Raw genomic sequence first — 18090 nt, 5'->3', positions numbered from 1 at the left:
GGAAGGCACTCGGATTCTGGTATAACCAGGGAATACATTTACCCCATCTGGCTTAGCGACATTCCTAACTTTAGAAAGTAAATGATAAGCAAGACAAATACGTGGTGTGTAAGACCGATACCTCATGTACAGGTTGTTTTATTTTCAGAGGGCTGTCATAGCACTGGTCTGATCTGACCCTTACGATGACCTGGTAGAGGAGCGAGAATCAGGACTAGACTCAGATTTACAGGAGAGAAAACTAAGGCTTCCAGAGATGAATGACTGGCCCGACATTATGAAATGATGCTCCTTCTTCTCTGCCATCCAACATGGGCGTCCTCATTTGTTCTTGGCAAACAATATATACATGAATATTTACACTGAATCTTCATCTATCCATTCCTTCCTTCATTCAGCATCTATTTAATGATCACCTACTAGGTTCCAGGCATTATGGAAGGGGTCGTGGTAGAGTCGCTGACAAGACGGGGGCACCTCTGTTCACAGAGATCTGGGAGCGAGCACGTAAAATAAAATAAAAACTGGACTTGTACTCATGTGTTACCTTAAGAATCTGAGGCCTCGAGATGGTGAAATGGCCTAATATTACAAAATCAGAAAATGTCACAGCTGTCAGGGCACCTAGAAGATCATCTAATCTATTCCTATCCTTTTATTAAAGAGTGAAATGAAACAGAGTGGAGAGTGGCTTGGCCAGAGTAAGCATATTGGATTCGTACTGCTTTGTAACACAATACTGCACGTGTAGAGGCGGAAGGCAACACACATTACTATCTCACAGCTTCCACGGGTCAGGAGGCTGGGCGTGGTACGGCTGGATCTCCTGCTGATGCCTCACAGGCAGAAATCAAGATGTTGAGCTTCTGGGGAAGAACCTGCCTCCAAGCTCTGTCCATTGTTAGCAGAATTCAGTTCTTTGTGGTTGTCGGACTGAGGCTACTTGTTCCTCCCTGGGCATTGGCTGGAGTTCACCGTTAGCTCCTGGAGACCATCCTCCAGTCCTTGCGCATGGACCATACCATCTTCAAGGGGACAGAGGTGCAGCAAGTTCTTCCGGTGCTTCAGGTATCTCTGAATTCTCGTTCTGCCCACAGCCAGAGAAAAATCTCTGCTTTTAAAGGGGCACCTCTGATTGGATTAGGTCCACCTAGATAGTCTCCCTGTCTGTACGTCAACTGTGCCAATAACAGAAGGCAGTCTTGGGAGAAGTATCGTACCATAGTCACAGGTCCTGGGGGTCAGAGCCTGGAGGCTTGGGGAGGGAGGGGCATTTTTACTAGCTAATACAGCTGCATGGCTTGGTAGTACCTGAATGGGGACAGATGCCCTGAATTCTCTTTGGGGGCTTCTGGTATACAGAAGTTTGAGTACGTATTGCTGTATAACAAATTGATCCAAATTTAGGACCTTAAAGCCCCAATCATTTTATCATGCTCATGATCCATGAGTCAGGAATTTGTGCCAGAATTGGCTCGACAATCCTTCAGTTGCACAGGGAGTTACTTTAAGTCACTCTTTGGTATTCAGCTGACAGCTGGGCTGGGCTGGAGGGTCTGAGAAAGCTCACATGTCTGGTGCCTTAGCCGAGACAGCCAGAAAGTTGGGCTTTCTGTCTCCAGGGTCTCTTCATGTGGTGTCTCCAGCAGCATGGCCAGATTGCTCATCAGTGTCCTCAGAGCTCCAGGAAGGAATCTGCCAAGAGACAGGAAGTAGTCTCTTGAGATCTGAGTCCCATAAACTGTGTGACTCACTACTGCCGTATTACACTGGTCAAAGGAGTGGTAGAATCTGCCGGGATTCATGGGGGAGGGAACAGAGATCTGCTGCCTGTGGGAGGAGTGGCCACCTGTCATACCTCACACATCACTGGGTTTTCATCTGTTTCTTTTTCCAGTGCAATAGAGTTTAGTGCAGAGGGAGGTGCACTCTTCAGAGACCTTGTGAAGAAACGTTTTGTGATACAAAATTGCCCTTTAGAACCTTTGTCAATCAAGATTGTTGTTTGGTCGATTTATATTAAGGTTTACGCCCCTTGTTACATGCTTCAGCCTAGGTCCATATTTTGTTGGTTGTTCTTGGAGGCTAGTTAAAGGGAGAAAATGTTCCATAATATTATTTTATCATATGGTGATTATATATATATTATATGGTGATTATATATATATGTACTTTATATATATATAATATACATGGGTACCAGAAATGGGAAAGAAGAGTATTGTGCCAGTTGCTCGGTATTCCAATTACGGAATAATCCCAAGTATTTGTTCTGGATCCTGGGAAATAACCACAGGAATTAGCCACTGGACCTACTGTGAGAGGCACCTGAGCTCAAACTCCATTGATCGCCTGACCCTCATAAACACTTAGTCTGACTAGTGGACCTCAGTGACATTGTGTGTCCCCTAGCATTAGTACCAGTTCTGAGCCAGTGTCCAGTGCACAGTGCACAGTCCCCAGGGAAAATGCTGTCGGTCCCTTTGGGAGAAGCTAGGAAAAGATGAACAGGACACATTTGTGGCAGTGTATGGGGTCCTTTCTCAAGAGGAAGATTCTGGTTCTAGGCTTTAGGTACTGCTTGAGTGACCTCGGGCAAGTCACACAACTTCTCTGGGCTCTGTTTCCCATGGACCAAACTTTGTCCAAGCATCGTTCCCCTCTGGAATGCTGAGAATCCGCCGCACTAAACCCACAGATAGCTCCCTCTACTGGAGTACATTGCTACTTTAATAGTCCCTGACCTACTGGGGTGTGTGTGTGTGTCTGTGTGTGTCTGTGTGTGTGTGTTGCAGGGGGTGGCAAAGTCGTGACAAATACCTATTCTATGCACAGAATTGTCCTCCTGAGGAAGAGGCACAAGCCCATAAGTAACCCTAGGCTGGCTCCGGGCAGCCTGCTGCTAATCACAGAAGCCAAGACACCCTCCCAATCATGGGACAGTGAAGCTTTTAACTAAGAATATCTTTTGCACTTTTCCCTATGTAAGGGGATGAGGAAGGCTGTGAGGCCAAGTCCTGCAGCAACCCAAGGGTGCACAATCCGGGTGAGGGGCTTGGAGATGCGTGCCAGCAGCTGGGCTTAGCCACGAGTGATGTGCAGGGTTTGTTCAAGCCAACAGTGCCAGGGAGGTCTCCATCCCCATCCCTGTTTACCATTGTGCATTTGTTTCACGTAGGGCAACTGACTCACTCGGCTGACGTAAGGCAGAAAAATAAGCATCTCCAGACCCATTTTGTTGTTTCTAGTTTTTCCGTTTTTTGTGTCTTCCCTGGGGCTCAGAAGTAGCTTCCTGTTCAGAATAGAATCTAGAGGCTCAGAGGATCGAGTCAGAAATAGAACCAAATTCTCATAATTTCCATGGGGAGCTCTTTCTTAGCCTCCTTCAGAGCCACGTTCGCACCTCCATCCCCCAAGTCAGCCAACAAACTCACACCTGGGGTCAGTTGTAACCCTGGTGACGGGACAACTCACTGGTGACCTTGAGGAAGTCAGACATCACCTTTCTGAGCCTAGTTTTTCTTATCCTTAAAAATTCTTTATACCCCTCTCAACCCAACCTATGCCACAGAAAAGTTGTGAAGATCAAAATTAGAGAACCAAACAGAAGAGCTTTAGATAGTTTAAAAGTGCTATAAAAATGTCACGTACTGCTTGCTGCCTTAATAGTATTATCCTGGTTGTGATAAAGGACGATTTTTTTTGGTCAATGTTTTATGGAAGTGATAGAGACATATAACAAAGGAAAATATCGTTAGGTGCACAGCAAGATGACTTTTCACAAAATGAATTCACACATGTAACCAGCACCAAGATGAAAAAACAGGGCATCACCTGCACTGCAGAAACCCCCCGTGTCGTCTTCTGGGCGCCATCAGCCTTCTCTCCAAGGGAGTTACTCCTCTTGTGGCTCCACTCACCGCAGCTCGGTTTTGCCTCTTTTTATGTATATATAGCGTGGACGCTTTTGTGTCTGGCAGCTTCCACCTCGCGTGCTTCTCTGCGACGCCGCCACACTGTCTTGCGTGGGTTTTGAGACATTCATTCTCAAGAGTATTCCACTGTGTTGGTACAAGTCTGTTCCACGGTGGATGGTCACTTGCACGGTCTCCCGCTTGGGGCTGTGACAGATAGTGCTCTGCCTCACATACGTCTTTGGGTGAACGTCCGTGTGCATTTCTGTTGGATATGTACTAGGGATGGATTTGCTCAGCTTTACGGCTACTTCAGTAGACCCTGCCACTTCTCCACCCTTGCTGAACCAATTCTCTCTGTTGTAGGTAGCATAGGAGAGTTTCCATCGTTCCACATCCTTGCCCATACTTAGTGTTTCTCATCTTTTTAAAAATTTTCTATTTATGTATTTATTTTTCCGCTGAGGTATAGTCAGTTTACAATGTTGTGTCAATTTCTGGTGTACAGCATAATGTTTCAGTCACACATATGCATATATACATACATATATTCCTTTTAATATTCTTTTTCACTATAGGTTACTACAAGATACTGAATATAGTTCCCTGTGCTATACAGTAGAAACTTGTTGTTTACCTATTTTATATACAGTAGTTAGCGTCTGCAAATCTCAAAGTCCCAGTACCCTGGTAAGCATAAGTTTGTTTCCTATGTCTGTGAGTCTGTTTCTGTTTTGTAAATAAGTTCATTTGTGTGTGTGTGTGTGTGTGTGTGTGTGTGTGTGTGTGTGTGTGTGTGTGTATCTCACATATAAATGATATCATATGGTATTTTTCTTTCTCTTTCTGGCTTACTTCACTTAAAATGATGATCTCCAGGTCCATCCATGTTGCTGCAAATGGCTTTATTTTATTCTTTTTTATGGCTGGGTACTATTCCATTGTACAAATACACCACAGCTTCTTTATCCAGTCATCTGTCAATGGACATTCAGGTTGTTTCCATGTCTTGGCTATTGTAAATAGTGCTGCTATGAACATTGGGGTGCATGTATCTTTTTGAATTAGAGTTCCCTCCAGATATATGCCCAGGAGTGGGATTGCTGGACCATATGGTTAAGTCTGTTTTCAGTTTTTTGAGGAATCTCCGTACTGTTTTCCATAATGGCTGCACCAAACTACATTCCCACCAACAGTGCAGGAGGGTTCCCTTTACTCCACTGTGTTTCTCATCTTTTTTTTTTTTTTTTTTTTTTTTTTTTTTGATTTGTAGCCATCCCGCTGCAGCAGTGCCTCACTGCAGGTTAACTGGCATTGTGCTGGTGACTAATGAAGAGGAGTTTCACGTGCCTGTGGCCTTTTGAATATCCTCTTTCATGAAGTGCCTTTTCCTACCCGTCATATCATTTGCCTACTTCCCCTTCTGGCTACTTTTTTTTCCTGGGACAAATCACATTTATTTAACAGTTGAGTAAGAACCGTCTCAAGAAAAATAAAAATTGTGATAATTGCATCTACTCTGGTTTAAAGACATCTAGGAAGGAGAGGCAAGCCTCAGGGAGCATAAAATGCCTTTGACTGGCCCAGCATCCAGCCCGTGTCGGAGTTATTTATGTATTATAAATACAAGCTTTGATTGGGTAGTGGTATTGCAAATATATTCCCTAACTGAGGGTTGTCTTTGCACTCTTTACGGTATCTTTTGATGGATATGTTTTCATCTTAATATAGCCCTATTAAGCAGCGTTTTATTTTTTTTCCTTTATGGTGAGCTGTGTTAAAGAAATCGTTGCCGACTCCAGTCTCTTAATAATGCTCCTGTATGTTTTCTTTCTTTCTTTCTTTCTTTTTTTTTTGGTTAATCATTTCATGTTTTATTCTTATAATATTTGTGCTTTTTTGATTCATATGTTTTTTAAATTGAAGTATAGATGGTTTATGTTGTGTCAATTTCTGGTGTATGGCATAGTGATTGGTTATATATATATTACTTTTCATGTTATTTTTCATTATAGGCTATTACAAGGTATGTTTTCTTCTAAGAGGTGCTTTGTTGACATTATTATCATTTCACTTTTCACATTCAAATCTGTCAACCATCTGTTAGTGACTTGGGGACATAGAAGAGATTAAGTGTCAGGAAGAGGTTTTATTGTCATTGCTGTTTTAATATCAATATTCAACTGACCCAATGACATTTACTGAATTCTTTCCCTGGGTTTTTAAATCTATACTTAATTCAAAGGGACCATTTTCTTTGTGAGCTCAAGAGGAACATGGTAGTTTGTGTCCACGAGGGAGCGTGTGTACCTATTATATGTCAGAAGCTTCACATACATTATCTGATCTGAGTTTCAAAACAATCCTGCCAGTAATGTATTGTCATTCCATTCTGTAGTTGAGAAAACTGAAGCTTAGACCAGCCATTAGCCCAAGGCTCAGTAAGGAGCAGCAGAGCTGTGATTCAGTCCCCAGCCTTTTCTGACTCCAAAGCCCGCACCGACCTCTTTCTCCGAACATCATGGTGACAGCATTTATTAGCGCTGTGGAGGGTGAGTGACCAGTGAGACTAGGATATTAAGTTATAATCAGCTGGGCTGTTCTAGTAACCAAGAGGACTGTTTTTACCTGGAACATTTATAAAACACAGTTATGCTTTGCCCTCGGTGATAATAATGGTTAATGGTCAGTCATAGCTCTCCTTTCCCTGCAAACCTCCCAGGAGCTGGGCGTACCTGATTCCAGTGCTGGAGACAAAGGGTGAGGTGGGTCTCACCTTCCCTATTTGACAGATGAAGAAACTGAGGATCAAAGAGGTGAAGTAATATGTCCAAGGTCAAACAGCAAGGTCAAATATCCAAGGCAAAATGGCAGTAGAGCAGGCCCAGCATTTACGTAACTGACCCCCACACCGTCAGCTGGCTCGCCCACCGCACTGCCCAGATCACCGATCTAGGTGACCGTTATTGTACCGCAGGGCGAAGTCCCTTGGCCCTGATTAGCCCCGGCTCCCCTTCTCCCCTCTGGGCTGCATCTGTCATTCTCCTGCCTGATGACTGCCCAGGAAGAACAAACCACTCTTGCAGCCCTCCACCCGGGAGCTCCCTGCAGCTTTTAGCCTTTCTGTCAGCCCTAAGGAGGCTTCTGGATCCTTCCTTCATTTGCCTCCAGCACATTCAGGCCCCTAAGCAAAATGCTGAGTTTGAAAATGTAGCTGATGCTGCCTGTCACCTCTCTCCAGACACAGAACTATATAATTGCAAAACACTGTTTCATTACCCTCCCCAATTAAGCTCCTGACAACCTATTTTTAAAGACTCCACTGGATTTTCATCTTGCTGCTCTCCCGGCTACCTCTACCTTCCGAAAAATAGACCTATTGCCTCCATGCCACAATTCCAAGCCAGAAAGCATCTTCATCGTGGCAAGGGACCACAAAACTCTTCTTCTGGCCTTTTCTTCCATTGCTATGGGCTGTTCAACATCGTGTGTAGAACGGAAGAGAAGAAGGGAAAACAGGCTATTAAGGCAATGATAGAAACTCAGACAGGGGAATGATTAAAAGCTAAACATGAATCCGAGGAAAATCATGAACACAGAGTGAGTCTGATGGCCAGTTATAATCCACACTAGCACATCCATAAACCAAGGCTTCTTTCAGCAGAGCCCCAAGCATTCTGACACCACTGATGTATTTATCTTTTATCAGCACTATTCCACACACACACACGGAGTCATGCACAGCACCACCAGAAAACAGTGCATCATCAGAAACCTAAAAACAACGGTTTGTCTTCCCAGTCTAGTCTATGGTCTACAGAGTATACATGTTGTGGAGTCTCACGGAATTATTCAGACACCCATTACAATGTCAAAGAAGTGCCAGGAAGCAAGTACAGGGCATAAATAAAAGAGTGATTCAGAACTCCAATTTCATTTTTTTTTCATTTCCTCTCCAGTTTTAAATAAACCCTTCTGGTAGGCAAATGGGAGTTATGGATTACAGTTTTCTATTTTAGCCTATATCTATCCCCTGCCTGCTCCTTGGTGCTTGATTTGTATGATCTTCCCTAAAATGCCACTGGCCTGGCACTGCCTTCCTGTCTTAGGCAAAACCTCCAATTAAAATCAGCAGGAAGTTTGCTTGAATTAGGAATCCCAGCCTGGGCTCCCCACCCGGGGGGTTCTAAAAGGGAGACGTGTGCCTTTGAAAGCACTGATGGGAAGCCCTGGGTGGCATAGCCTTTGTCCTCCAAATGATGGGCCACTCCAGCTGTGTCACTGGGAGACCTGTCAGGTCGCCAGAAAATCCTGGCTGAGGCCAAGACAGAGCCTGCAGGGGAGCAGCGGTGGTGTCTCGGTGGCCCGGGGCTTAGCTTCTCCTCCAGTCTGAAGTTTGAGAGGGTAGGAAAAGTACATTGGGGAATGGAGGGACCCCTGGATTTGGATCCAGAAATTCTGAGCTCTGGTCTTCTACGTCCATGCTGTGTGACTATGGGAATGTCACAGCCCTTCTCTGGTCTTCCGTGCCCTCTCAGTAGAATGGAAATCACAAAGGAGTCCTATAGCATGGGGTTGATGTGAGGATAAAGGGTAACTGTCATGATATGGAAAGCACTCAAGAAATGTTGATCCTCAACTGAAGCAACTGAGTCTCAATGTTCAGGTCTAAACCTGAGGAAGATGGGCTGAATATTATCCAAGGCTGCTTCTCCACGGTTTTCTGCTTCTATGGTCCAAGCTGCCTCATGTGTAGCCTCTGTGAGAGCCTACCAATCAGGTGCCAGGGTTTTCCAGCTTTAGGAATAAAAATGCAGCCTCCTGCCCTCCCCTCCTCCCACTTTTCTCCCCTCCCCTCAGCAACACCCCCCCAACCCCCATCAGAGTGAACTGAAATCTCATCCAACTAAAAGATGTCAGTTTGGATGTATTGGAGTTGAGCTCTGGTTGCAAACGGAAGATGTTTTGGATCCCTAAGGACGGAGAAGAGCATCTTAGAACCTGGTCCTCACTGCCATACACTGACTGCCTTGCAGTGGGGCTGTGTCCGCCCTTTTTGAGACCCCTCGCCCCACTTCTCTGGGGCTGGCCTATTAAGCCGCTCCTCCGTTGCCAGGGTTGAGGCAGGCTGTCACCAGCCAGCCTGGGAAATGGTATTTATAGATCTCAGTCCCTCCTACCCCCGGTCCCCGGCCTCTCCCCGAGCACTTGTCGGTGAGCTCCAATTATCTGTGAATGGAGGAGAGGGACCCTGGCAGGTCCAGGGGAAGCAAGGAATGTGGTAATAGGCCCTTCGCACGCTCAGACTTTCTGTGTTTTTCCATTATTCCAATTTAGCTCTCTTCTTGCGGCCTGCTTCCTCCTCCTTGCTGGCCTCGTCTTTGTACTTTCACATTGCAGTGCACAGCGACAAGGCACTGATGTGAGATGCGCCCTGATGCTCGAGAGCTGGGTATTTGCCTGTGGAGTAACTCTGTGACGTCAGACGAGTTATCCCACTTCTCAAGGTGTCGCTCTCTTCTTCTGTGATGAGGTTGGTTATCCACATGGCTCCAGGAGAGCCTCCAGCACAGCGCCTGGTACACAGTGAGTGCTCAGTAGTTGTAAGCCGTTGATTCCCTGCGCTGGTTTAAGGTGCTGCCTGCCATTGAGCAGGGCAGGGTTTCTCAATATCAGTGATTACTACTCCGAGCACTGGCTGGAGATGGAGAAGGTGTGGGAGGTTGAGCTGATCCAGATCAATTGCTCATCATTAGAAGTCACTTGTGCTAAGAATAAGCATGCAAAAAACTGGAAGGAGCTTGTTTTCTGGTTTTGCTCTTCTTTTCCAAATGAAGTCCTGAAATCTATGGACAATTCACTGACCTTGAGAATCAGGGCTCACTAGTCACACCTCCACCCACCCTCACTTCAGAAGAGGACAGCCTGCCCTCAAAATGGCCCATGCACGGTTATGACACATGAAGGTGCGGCTGAATGTCTTCGTGCCTAGTCTGCCCGCTGTAATTTCACTCCATCACATTCTCCGCTCCAGGTCCCTCCTCCTCATCTGGGTCAGGCTCCCTTGTGTCCCCCGCCATCTCCAACACCGAGGCCGTCTCTGCTCTCATCACGCTTCCCCGTGCTCCCCTTCCCTCCCCGTTCCCTCTCTCCTTCCCTGGGCCTGGCGCCCCTGCTGCCCCCTCCCTGCGCTCCGCCTAGTTCTAAGCCCTCTTGCTGTGTCGTTAATGCCTTCTTTGATACAGCCCACGACCTCATGATTATTCTGAGGTCAGGAGATGCAGGTGCCACGCAGCTCTCCAGAGCGCCTCAGAGGGCCTCTGTCCCCAAGCCCTCCTGCTCGACGGGCCTGGAATCCTAATTTGCCACTAGTCCCTTTGCTTGTGGCAACCTCACCGGGAACTTTCGTCTCCGTCTCCCTACCATTGAGGATGCTGAGAGTTCAGGCACAATGTGGCATTGATTCGAGGAGTGGGGGCTCCGGCTCTGACAAAGGGTCCCAATGATGAGACACGGGAAAGGGGGTGCTCTGCGGGGTTATAGAATGCCTCGCAGATGGGGACAGAGGAGCTCCAAAGGGGGTACTGTCCTGTCACTTGGAGAGGGAGTGACGGGGCAAGTGTGGGCCATTTGAAAGAGGCATTTTGAAAATGACACTCTCGTCAGATGGAACCACGCAATCAGGGACGTGTGGCGGGCCCCTGCAGCTCCCAAAATATCAGATGACTCATAGCCAATATTCAGTCAGTGTGCTGGCTGGGGAGGTGGGAGCCGCGTGGCTCATTATCATTCCAGCTCCGTCTCCTGAGGGCCGGGCCTGCTGCTGGTCTCCAGGCTGTAATAGGATTGGTCTCACGGAGCAGAGACCGGGGAGGCCTGGAGCCCTGTGGGTGGAAGGTCTTGAAAACTAATATGCAGTTCAGGAGGGAGAAGAGAAGGTTTTTTTTTTTTTTTTTCTTTAAATGAAAAATAAGAAACAGTATTACTTTTGTCTGTTCATTCCTTCAGCAAACTTACTTAGAGCCAGGCTGTAGGCTAGATGCTCAGGAAAGGAGTCACCCCCCCTCCCTCCGGCTCAAGCTGGAGAGCCTGGAGGGGAAACTGACCGAAAAACCAGAAGTTTCAATGCAGTGTTTTGAATGGCACGAGGGAGGTTTCCCTGGCAGGGCCAGGACGGTTCTGTGGATTTCAAAGGCAGAGCAGTTTCTAGGAGCATTCTAATTATTCCCCCGTTTTCTCTCCACTGATAAGCAACTCACTTGAAGCAAAGCACTCCGGGAAGCCGTTTCAACAGTATCCACTTTCAAATGTCCCGTGTACCCAAACGGTTTCCCTCCAACCCCAGAGAGATAGCGAAATCCCCGAGCCTGTCTCAGTGCCTTCAAAGGAAGCGCTTACTCTCTGGGATGAGAGTACTTACTATTATTACCTATTTAATAATTGGTCTATGGCAGGTTCTGTGCTAGTTGCTTTGAATACATCGTCTCATTCAGTCCTCTCTCTCGCTGCATAAGCTGGGCTTTGTTATTCTCGTTTTAGATACGGATACTGAGGTTTGAAGGCACGAAGCGACGTGTTTCTGGTTACCGATCTGAGCACTGAACTCAGTTCTGCTTGGGCCGATGTATGTCCTTTTCAATATGAGGCTCTACTGCCTACCGCCACCTGGTTCTTGGGCTTGGGGACTGTGGCTCAGCAGTGGAAATGATAGAATAGATGGATTGCTAACACGTCCCACCACAGGCAATGCAAAAGGGCTTCTGTGTCCAGTTTTCTAAAGTGGGGATCAGGAACCACGCCACCACCATCGTCAGCACCATCAGCATTACCACCGCACAGCACAGCCTTCAGAAGGGCTTCCTTGGTGGACTCTTGCTTGAAAAAAGCCACGGCCATGAGCCAGGAGATCTCTGTATTCACTCACTGTATGATTTCACCTCCGAGCTCCTCTTGCTGTGTCTAGAAGCTGGAGCTGAGAGTCCCTGCACGGGAATAACAAGAACTAACTTTTATCGAGTCCTTAATACCCACCAAGTTCAGGGCTAAGACTTCCCATAAAAATTCATGAAGTTCTCACTGCAGCCCTGTGTGGTAGGAATGATTAGGAAGGGAAGGAAACTGCCCAGCGTTCCCTCAGCTCAGAAGTGGAGGAACTGGGATTTTAAGCAATCTCTGTCGGACCTCAAGCCCCAAGCTATTTTCAGGGTGTTGTTGTGAAGCTCAAGTGAGAAAATGGGAGTGAGTGTGCCCTGTGGGGGGGGGGGGGCAGTGCTATACACGTGTAAGGGATTATTTGTAGCATGGAAGACAGCCAAGAGGTGATTCGCACAGAAATGAGGAAAGATGAGAGGCCACTAAGCTGACTGTCTCACATATTTTTACCTGTTCTCCTGTTGCCTCTTATCTGAGTGAGTATCTATCTTCATTGGAATGTCTCAGTGACTGGAATCTGGGGACAGGCTTGGGTTCGTTTATAAACATGTTGAGGGGCTGTGGGGAGGGGGACCTAGAGACACACGCTGGGATGGAAATTTCACTGACTGGAGGGTTTGGAGCTCTGAAGAAGGGCAGAAATCACGTCCTTCTTAGATGTCTTGAAAAGCCACTGTGAGGATCACACGAGATCACCAATATGGAATCACTATGTGATCTCCAGAGTAATACAAAACATAATTTGTTTCTGTTGAAGTTGTTGGCTGTTATGTAACCTCATGGCAAGAATCCTTAAAGAGGGCAGAAACTTCTGACACAGGTTAAAAGAACTAACCCCTAAATTCTTCTTTATTGAAGATTTTTTACAACCTGCTGTCATCCGGCAGGGGGTTTTGAGTTGATAGACTTTCATTTTCTGAATCCTACTTCTTTGGGGCTAATGAATAATAGAGCCATGGAGCTGGAAGGACCTCAGAGAATAATTACTCCAACCTCTGCACTTTACAGATGAGGACATTGACCATTGGAAGGATAAAGTGTGCCGTCGCAGAGCTGGTCTGTTCCATCACAAGGAGTTACAATGTCGTTCTTGTAGTTTATAACCAGTGCCTTTCCCATCGTCACTGAGCTGCCCAGTCCTTTCACTCTTCCCGCAGCTCCACTCTGCATGAGTAGTTGGATTAGTCCAGCTCCACTTTGCGTTGGCGGTTGCATAACTGTAAGTCCACCCGTGATGGTTAACATTCTCCATTTCTCCTCCATTCTCCCAGGACAATTCAGCAGTGGCTTGCAAGGGTCCAGTCGCTTCTCTACTGCAATGAGAACGGGTTTTGGGGAACGTTCCTGGAGAGCCAGAGGAGCTGCGTGTGCCACGGCAGCACCACGCTGTGCCAGCGCCCCATCCCTTGCATCATAGGCGGGAACAACAGCTGCGCCATGTGCAGCCTGGCCAACATCTCGCTCTGCGGCTCCTGCAACAAGGGCTACAAGCTGTACCGAGGCCGCTGCGAGCCACAGAACGTGGACTCGGAGCGCAGCGAGCAGTTCATCAGCTTCGAGACCGACCTGGACTTCCAGGACCTGGAGCTGAAGTACCTGCTGCAGAAGATGGACTCGCGCCTCTACGTCCACACCACCTTCATCAGCAACGAGATCCGCCTCGACACCTTCTTTGACCCCCGGTGGCGCAAGCGCATGTCCCTCACTCTCAAGAGCAACAAGAACCGCATGGACTTCATCCACATGGTGATCGGCATGTCCATGCGCATCTGCCAGATGCGCAACAGCAGCCTGGACCCCATGTTCTTTGTCTACGTCAACCCCTTCAGCGGGAGCCACTCGGAGGGCTGGAACATGCCCTTCGGGGAATTCGGCTACCCGCGCTGGGAGAAGATCCGCCTCCAGAACAGCCAGTGCTACAACTGGACTCTCTTGCTGGGCAATCGGTGGAAAACGTTTTTCGAGACGGTCCACATCTACCTACGTAGTCGGACTCGGCTCCCCACCCTCCTGCGTAACGAGACTGGCCAGGGCCCCGTGGACCTCTCCGATCCTTCCAAGAGGCAGTTCTACATCAAGATCTCGGATGTGCAGGTGTTCGGGTACAGCCTGAGGTTCAACGCTGACCTCCTTCGCAGCGCGGTGCAGCAGGTCAACCAGTCCTACACGCAAGGCGGCCAGTTCTACTCCTCGTCGTCCGTGATGCTCCTGCTGTTGGATATTCGGGACCGAATCAACCGCCTGGCCCCTCCCGCGGCCCCGGGGAAACCCCAGCTGGACCTGTTCTCGTGTATGTTGAAGCACCGGCTGAAGCTGACCAACAGCGAGATCATCAGGGTGAACCACGCCCTGGACCTCTACAACACCGAGATCCTCAAACAGTCGGACCAGCTGACGGCCAAGCTCTGCTAACCCGGGACTCGGCCGCGGACCTTCCCTTTTGTTGTACAAAGCAAAGCAAAAGAGAACAAACGAGAATTTGTAAAATGTAATTACTGTTCAAAGGAAAGGAGGAAAATCTTCATTCGCTGGAAACTGAAACGTTCTAGAGACGGTCTGAAACCGTTGGGCATGTCTGTTACTTCTATACTCTGTCACGAAGAAGGGTCTCAGCCTTGTGAGGAGTTTGGAGGGGGTTGCTTCTTAGGCCTCAGGTGCTGCAGGGAGGGGTGGGGAGAGGGGAGAGAGCATATGCAATGAATTGTAAAGGTCTCTGCTGTGCAGGTGCTAAGATTAAACACTAAAAGGAAAGAGAGATATATGTAATGTACAACCGACACTGCCATTTTTCCTCGTGGGAGGAAATGGACATAGATAAAGAAGATATTTCTTCGGTTACGATTTCTTCCCTCTCTATGTTGAATTCCTTGTGGTTCTTTGACTCATTCGCACACAAGGGTGGGGATGCAATGACAGCGCCATCTTACCGGGGGAGCTTCTCTCATGCCGAATAAACGGAAGCTGATTGAAGCTGGACGATAGGTGGGATCGGAGGGGGCGCGGCAGGTGGAGAAGCATTCACATAATCACAGGGTGTTAAAAACAATAAGGAACCTTAGATACGAGCTGGCTGAACTCCTTGATTCAGTTTGGGAAATAGAATCAGAGAGAGAGAGTGTGCCTGTGTCTACACGTGCGCAGATACGGATTTGAGCCCTGCCTTCTGACTCCCCGGGCAGCTCCTGTCCCAACTCACGCTGGCCACTTCTATGAGTTTCCTCCTCCAACCCAACTGCCAAGGGCCGAAGTAGTTTTCAGTCTCAGGTGGTTTTGATAGCTTTTTCCTTCAATCCAGAAAACCTTTTCACCTACCGTCTCCAGAAAGAAATGGTGTCCAACTTCCTAAAAATGCTTTGCATAGTAAGTAAATCTCAGTTTGAATAAAAATCAATAACAAAAATAAACTAGGGTAGGTTTTAATATTGCATTGATCTGCCAGACTGACTTGCCCAAGTAGGTATCTAAAAAGCGATGCTTTGATAAACGCCAAATACACACACAGATACACACACGCACACACACAAGTACAAATAAACTAATACTGCGACGACTTTGGCATTTGTGAAAGCAGAGAATCCTAGTGTGCGACTTGGGGTCTAAACTGAAAGGAGAGATGCAAGAAGGAAAACTTGTTTCAAAACACTCCTGTAGAGGATTTGGGCAGATAGCATTTCTTCCTCTCCAGGAACTCTGTGTTGCTCTTTTTGCTAAGGTGGTACTTACCAGAGGTATCTAGATACTAGAGGTATCAAGTATCTGAATCTTCAATTCCATGTTAGCAGAGAGACAGGATCACAGACTTCAGGGTCGGAAGAGAAAATAGAACTCCTTTGGTCTCAACAGTCTGCCCTGTGCACATCTTTTCTTTACCATCTCCAGGCGATCACCCGTTTGCTAACTGGGCCATTCCAGGGGCATGAAGCTAATTAGCTCTATCAGCAACATTCTTTGGATTCCTCTTTTACTGAAGGGGAGCAATAGTGCTCATTCCAGCTTGTCTTATAAAACGGATCTAATTATTATCCATCAGATTCTTCTACACTTTACCAGCTTGTGTGTGTGCAGTTTTTTCTCATGTCAATGTTTTTGTAGATAAAATACAAAAACGATCTCAGGAGTTACCGGAGTCTGAGATAATATGACTCAAAGAGAATACCCCCCCCCCCACACACACACAGAGTTTATTGTACGATGAAAGGAAAGGGCTTCAGTGCATAAGAGGTAAAGAGCTATCTAGTTGATTTACGTGGGTGTGGGTTGGCGGGAGGCAAATGGATTCTTTTTTTTTTTTTCCTCCATAATAGTAAATTCCAAATTTAATGCCCTAGTTTTTAGTACGAAGTAGCATATATTTTGATGCCAACTTTAATATTTAACATGCACTTCACATCAACGTAGTTGTTTGGACCTCAGATTTTGAGAGGGTTCCAAAACCCTCTCAAAATTTAGGTTGGAAATTCTTCATGCCAGAGGTCACATAGAAGCTGTTTATCAAGCACAAGACTTTGCAGAAGGTCAGTTAATCATCAAACATCTCTTCAACACTTAGCAGATGAATGGGGCATGCCAGAAAAATGAGATCGTAAGGGAATGGCCCATGCTTTTGTGCCACTCACAAGTTAATGAGAGAGAGAGGAACCAATTAAAATAATACACCATAATTACAGGACGCCATGATGAGTGCTGTTGTGGGGTCAGCCACACAGAAAGGAGCCCTGAAGAAGTTATGGACTCTGTTCGTGGGGTTGATACAGGCTTTATGTGGGCACATTCATTCCGAGTGCTGAAAGTGAATAGGACTTGGATAAATAACAAGGCTCAGAAGGGGCAAAGGAACAGAGAACGGAAAAGCACAACGGAATAAATCTGCAGTTAAAGGGCCAGTTAAAACAAGAGCCTTAAGGAGGTATCATTTTGAATAGTTAGTCCACCAAGGAAAGAGAGGATTTTGACTCTTTATGAGAAACTGAAACAAGCATCTGTAATCCTTATGACCTGAAGAATGGATTTGAGTCTGATTTCCTCTCCACTGTTTCTCTTCCTTTCCCTTTCATCTCTCCCTTCCAAGCAGTTCCAAAGACTCAGAAGGTCATATCCCTTATACTTCCACAGTCCTTCACAGACTGCCGGGCACTCCCCATAGGCAGTGTGCTACCCAATCCTCATCCCAGTGCAATTAGAACCTTCAACCCGAGGTCCTCCCCAGACTTCACCAGCTGTGTGTGTGTGTGTGTGTGTGTGTGTGTGTGTGTGTAGGAAAGACCTTTTCCCTTTACCTTGACAACATTAACTCCATCACTTCATATTACAAAAAGAATACAGCATTGTCTAGTAACTGGAAAGGTCAGGGAAGTAGAGACATTTTCAAGGGCAGAGAAAGATTCAGACATCAAAATATTTATTCAGAAGTGAAGGGAAAGTGCTTTGCTATAAAAGGACACAAATGTTCTGTGGATTTCCACATGTCTCCTGCCTGGGTCCAGCTCTTTGAGCTGACAAGGTTCCCCTCTTATCTGAGGGTGGAGAGAAAAGCCTGAAGACGTCAAGTGAGATTTTAATTCAATTAGTGTCTTACCCATTTAATGCAGTGGCCAAGGACCTGTGGTGTCTGATTAATATGCTTATGCTAAGGCAAAAGAGTGAACAGAATGCCCATTTGGATAAGCCTGGCAGCAAAGCGTGGCATTGCTATGGAAACCACAGAAGGCCATTAATTAGCTATCAGATAAAATCATGGGGAAATTCTGGACCCTGGCATATCTGCCCCCTTCAAAGAGGAGAGCATGAAAGAGGTCACACTAACAGCAAGGCTCCCCGCGTTGATTAAAATCAGAGTCGCACCGAGACTGTACGTCACAAGTGGAAGAAAGACTGGGAAGTAAAACAAATTGACACAATAGAAAAAAAGATGCTTTGGGATTATCCAGCCCCAAGGATATATTTTTAAATGTTGAGTATCTTGTTGTTGTCTCTGTTGATAAAATTATCTCAATGACAATTATCTGCTATTCGCTGTTCTGTGGAAAGAAAGGGAAAAGAATAATATGGACCCGTAGATGGTGATAAATAATTGGGGGAAAATATCATAGAGTCAAATGGTGAGGAGCGATTAACCGCTAAAATAGTAGATGAGGACTGGATAACTTTCAAATTATAGCGGTAAATTTTTTTTAATTAAAAAGAAGGTAAAAAGGAGAACAAAAGAATAATTAAAATAGCTGGATACATAAACAGGCATAATAGC

General features: G+C 46.5%; 1 protein-coding gene across 2 annotated transcripts in view; it reads left to right on the top strand.

Moving 5' to 3' along the window:
* Window positions 1-14684, top strand: part of BRINP1 (BMP/retinoic acid inducible neural specific 1) — a 602568-nt gene extending 587884 nt beyond the window's left edge. For both annotated transcript variants that reach the window (XM_032478306.1, XM_032478305.1), the window contains one exon: window positions 13118-14684. In XM_032478306.1, coding sequence (XP_032334197.1) covers window positions 13118-14258 — 1141 coding nt within the window. In that variant the 3' untranslated portion in view covers window positions 14259-14684. The remainder of the gene's footprint in view (window positions 1-13117) is intronic.
* The last annotated feature ends 3406 nt before the right edge of the window (window positions 14685-18090 follow it).

The sequence above is a fragment of the Camelus ferus genome, chromosome 4, assembly GCF_009834535.1.
Source record: "Camelus ferus isolate YT-003-E chromosome 4, BCGSAC_Cfer_1.0, whole genome shotgun sequence".
In the NCBI taxonomy this organism is placed as follows: Eukaryota; Metazoa; Chordata; class Mammalia; order Artiodactyla; family Camelidae; genus Camelus; species Camelus ferus.
The sequence above is the reverse complement of the archived record's forward strand: the minus strand, read 5'-3'. Positions and strand labels throughout refer to the sequence as shown.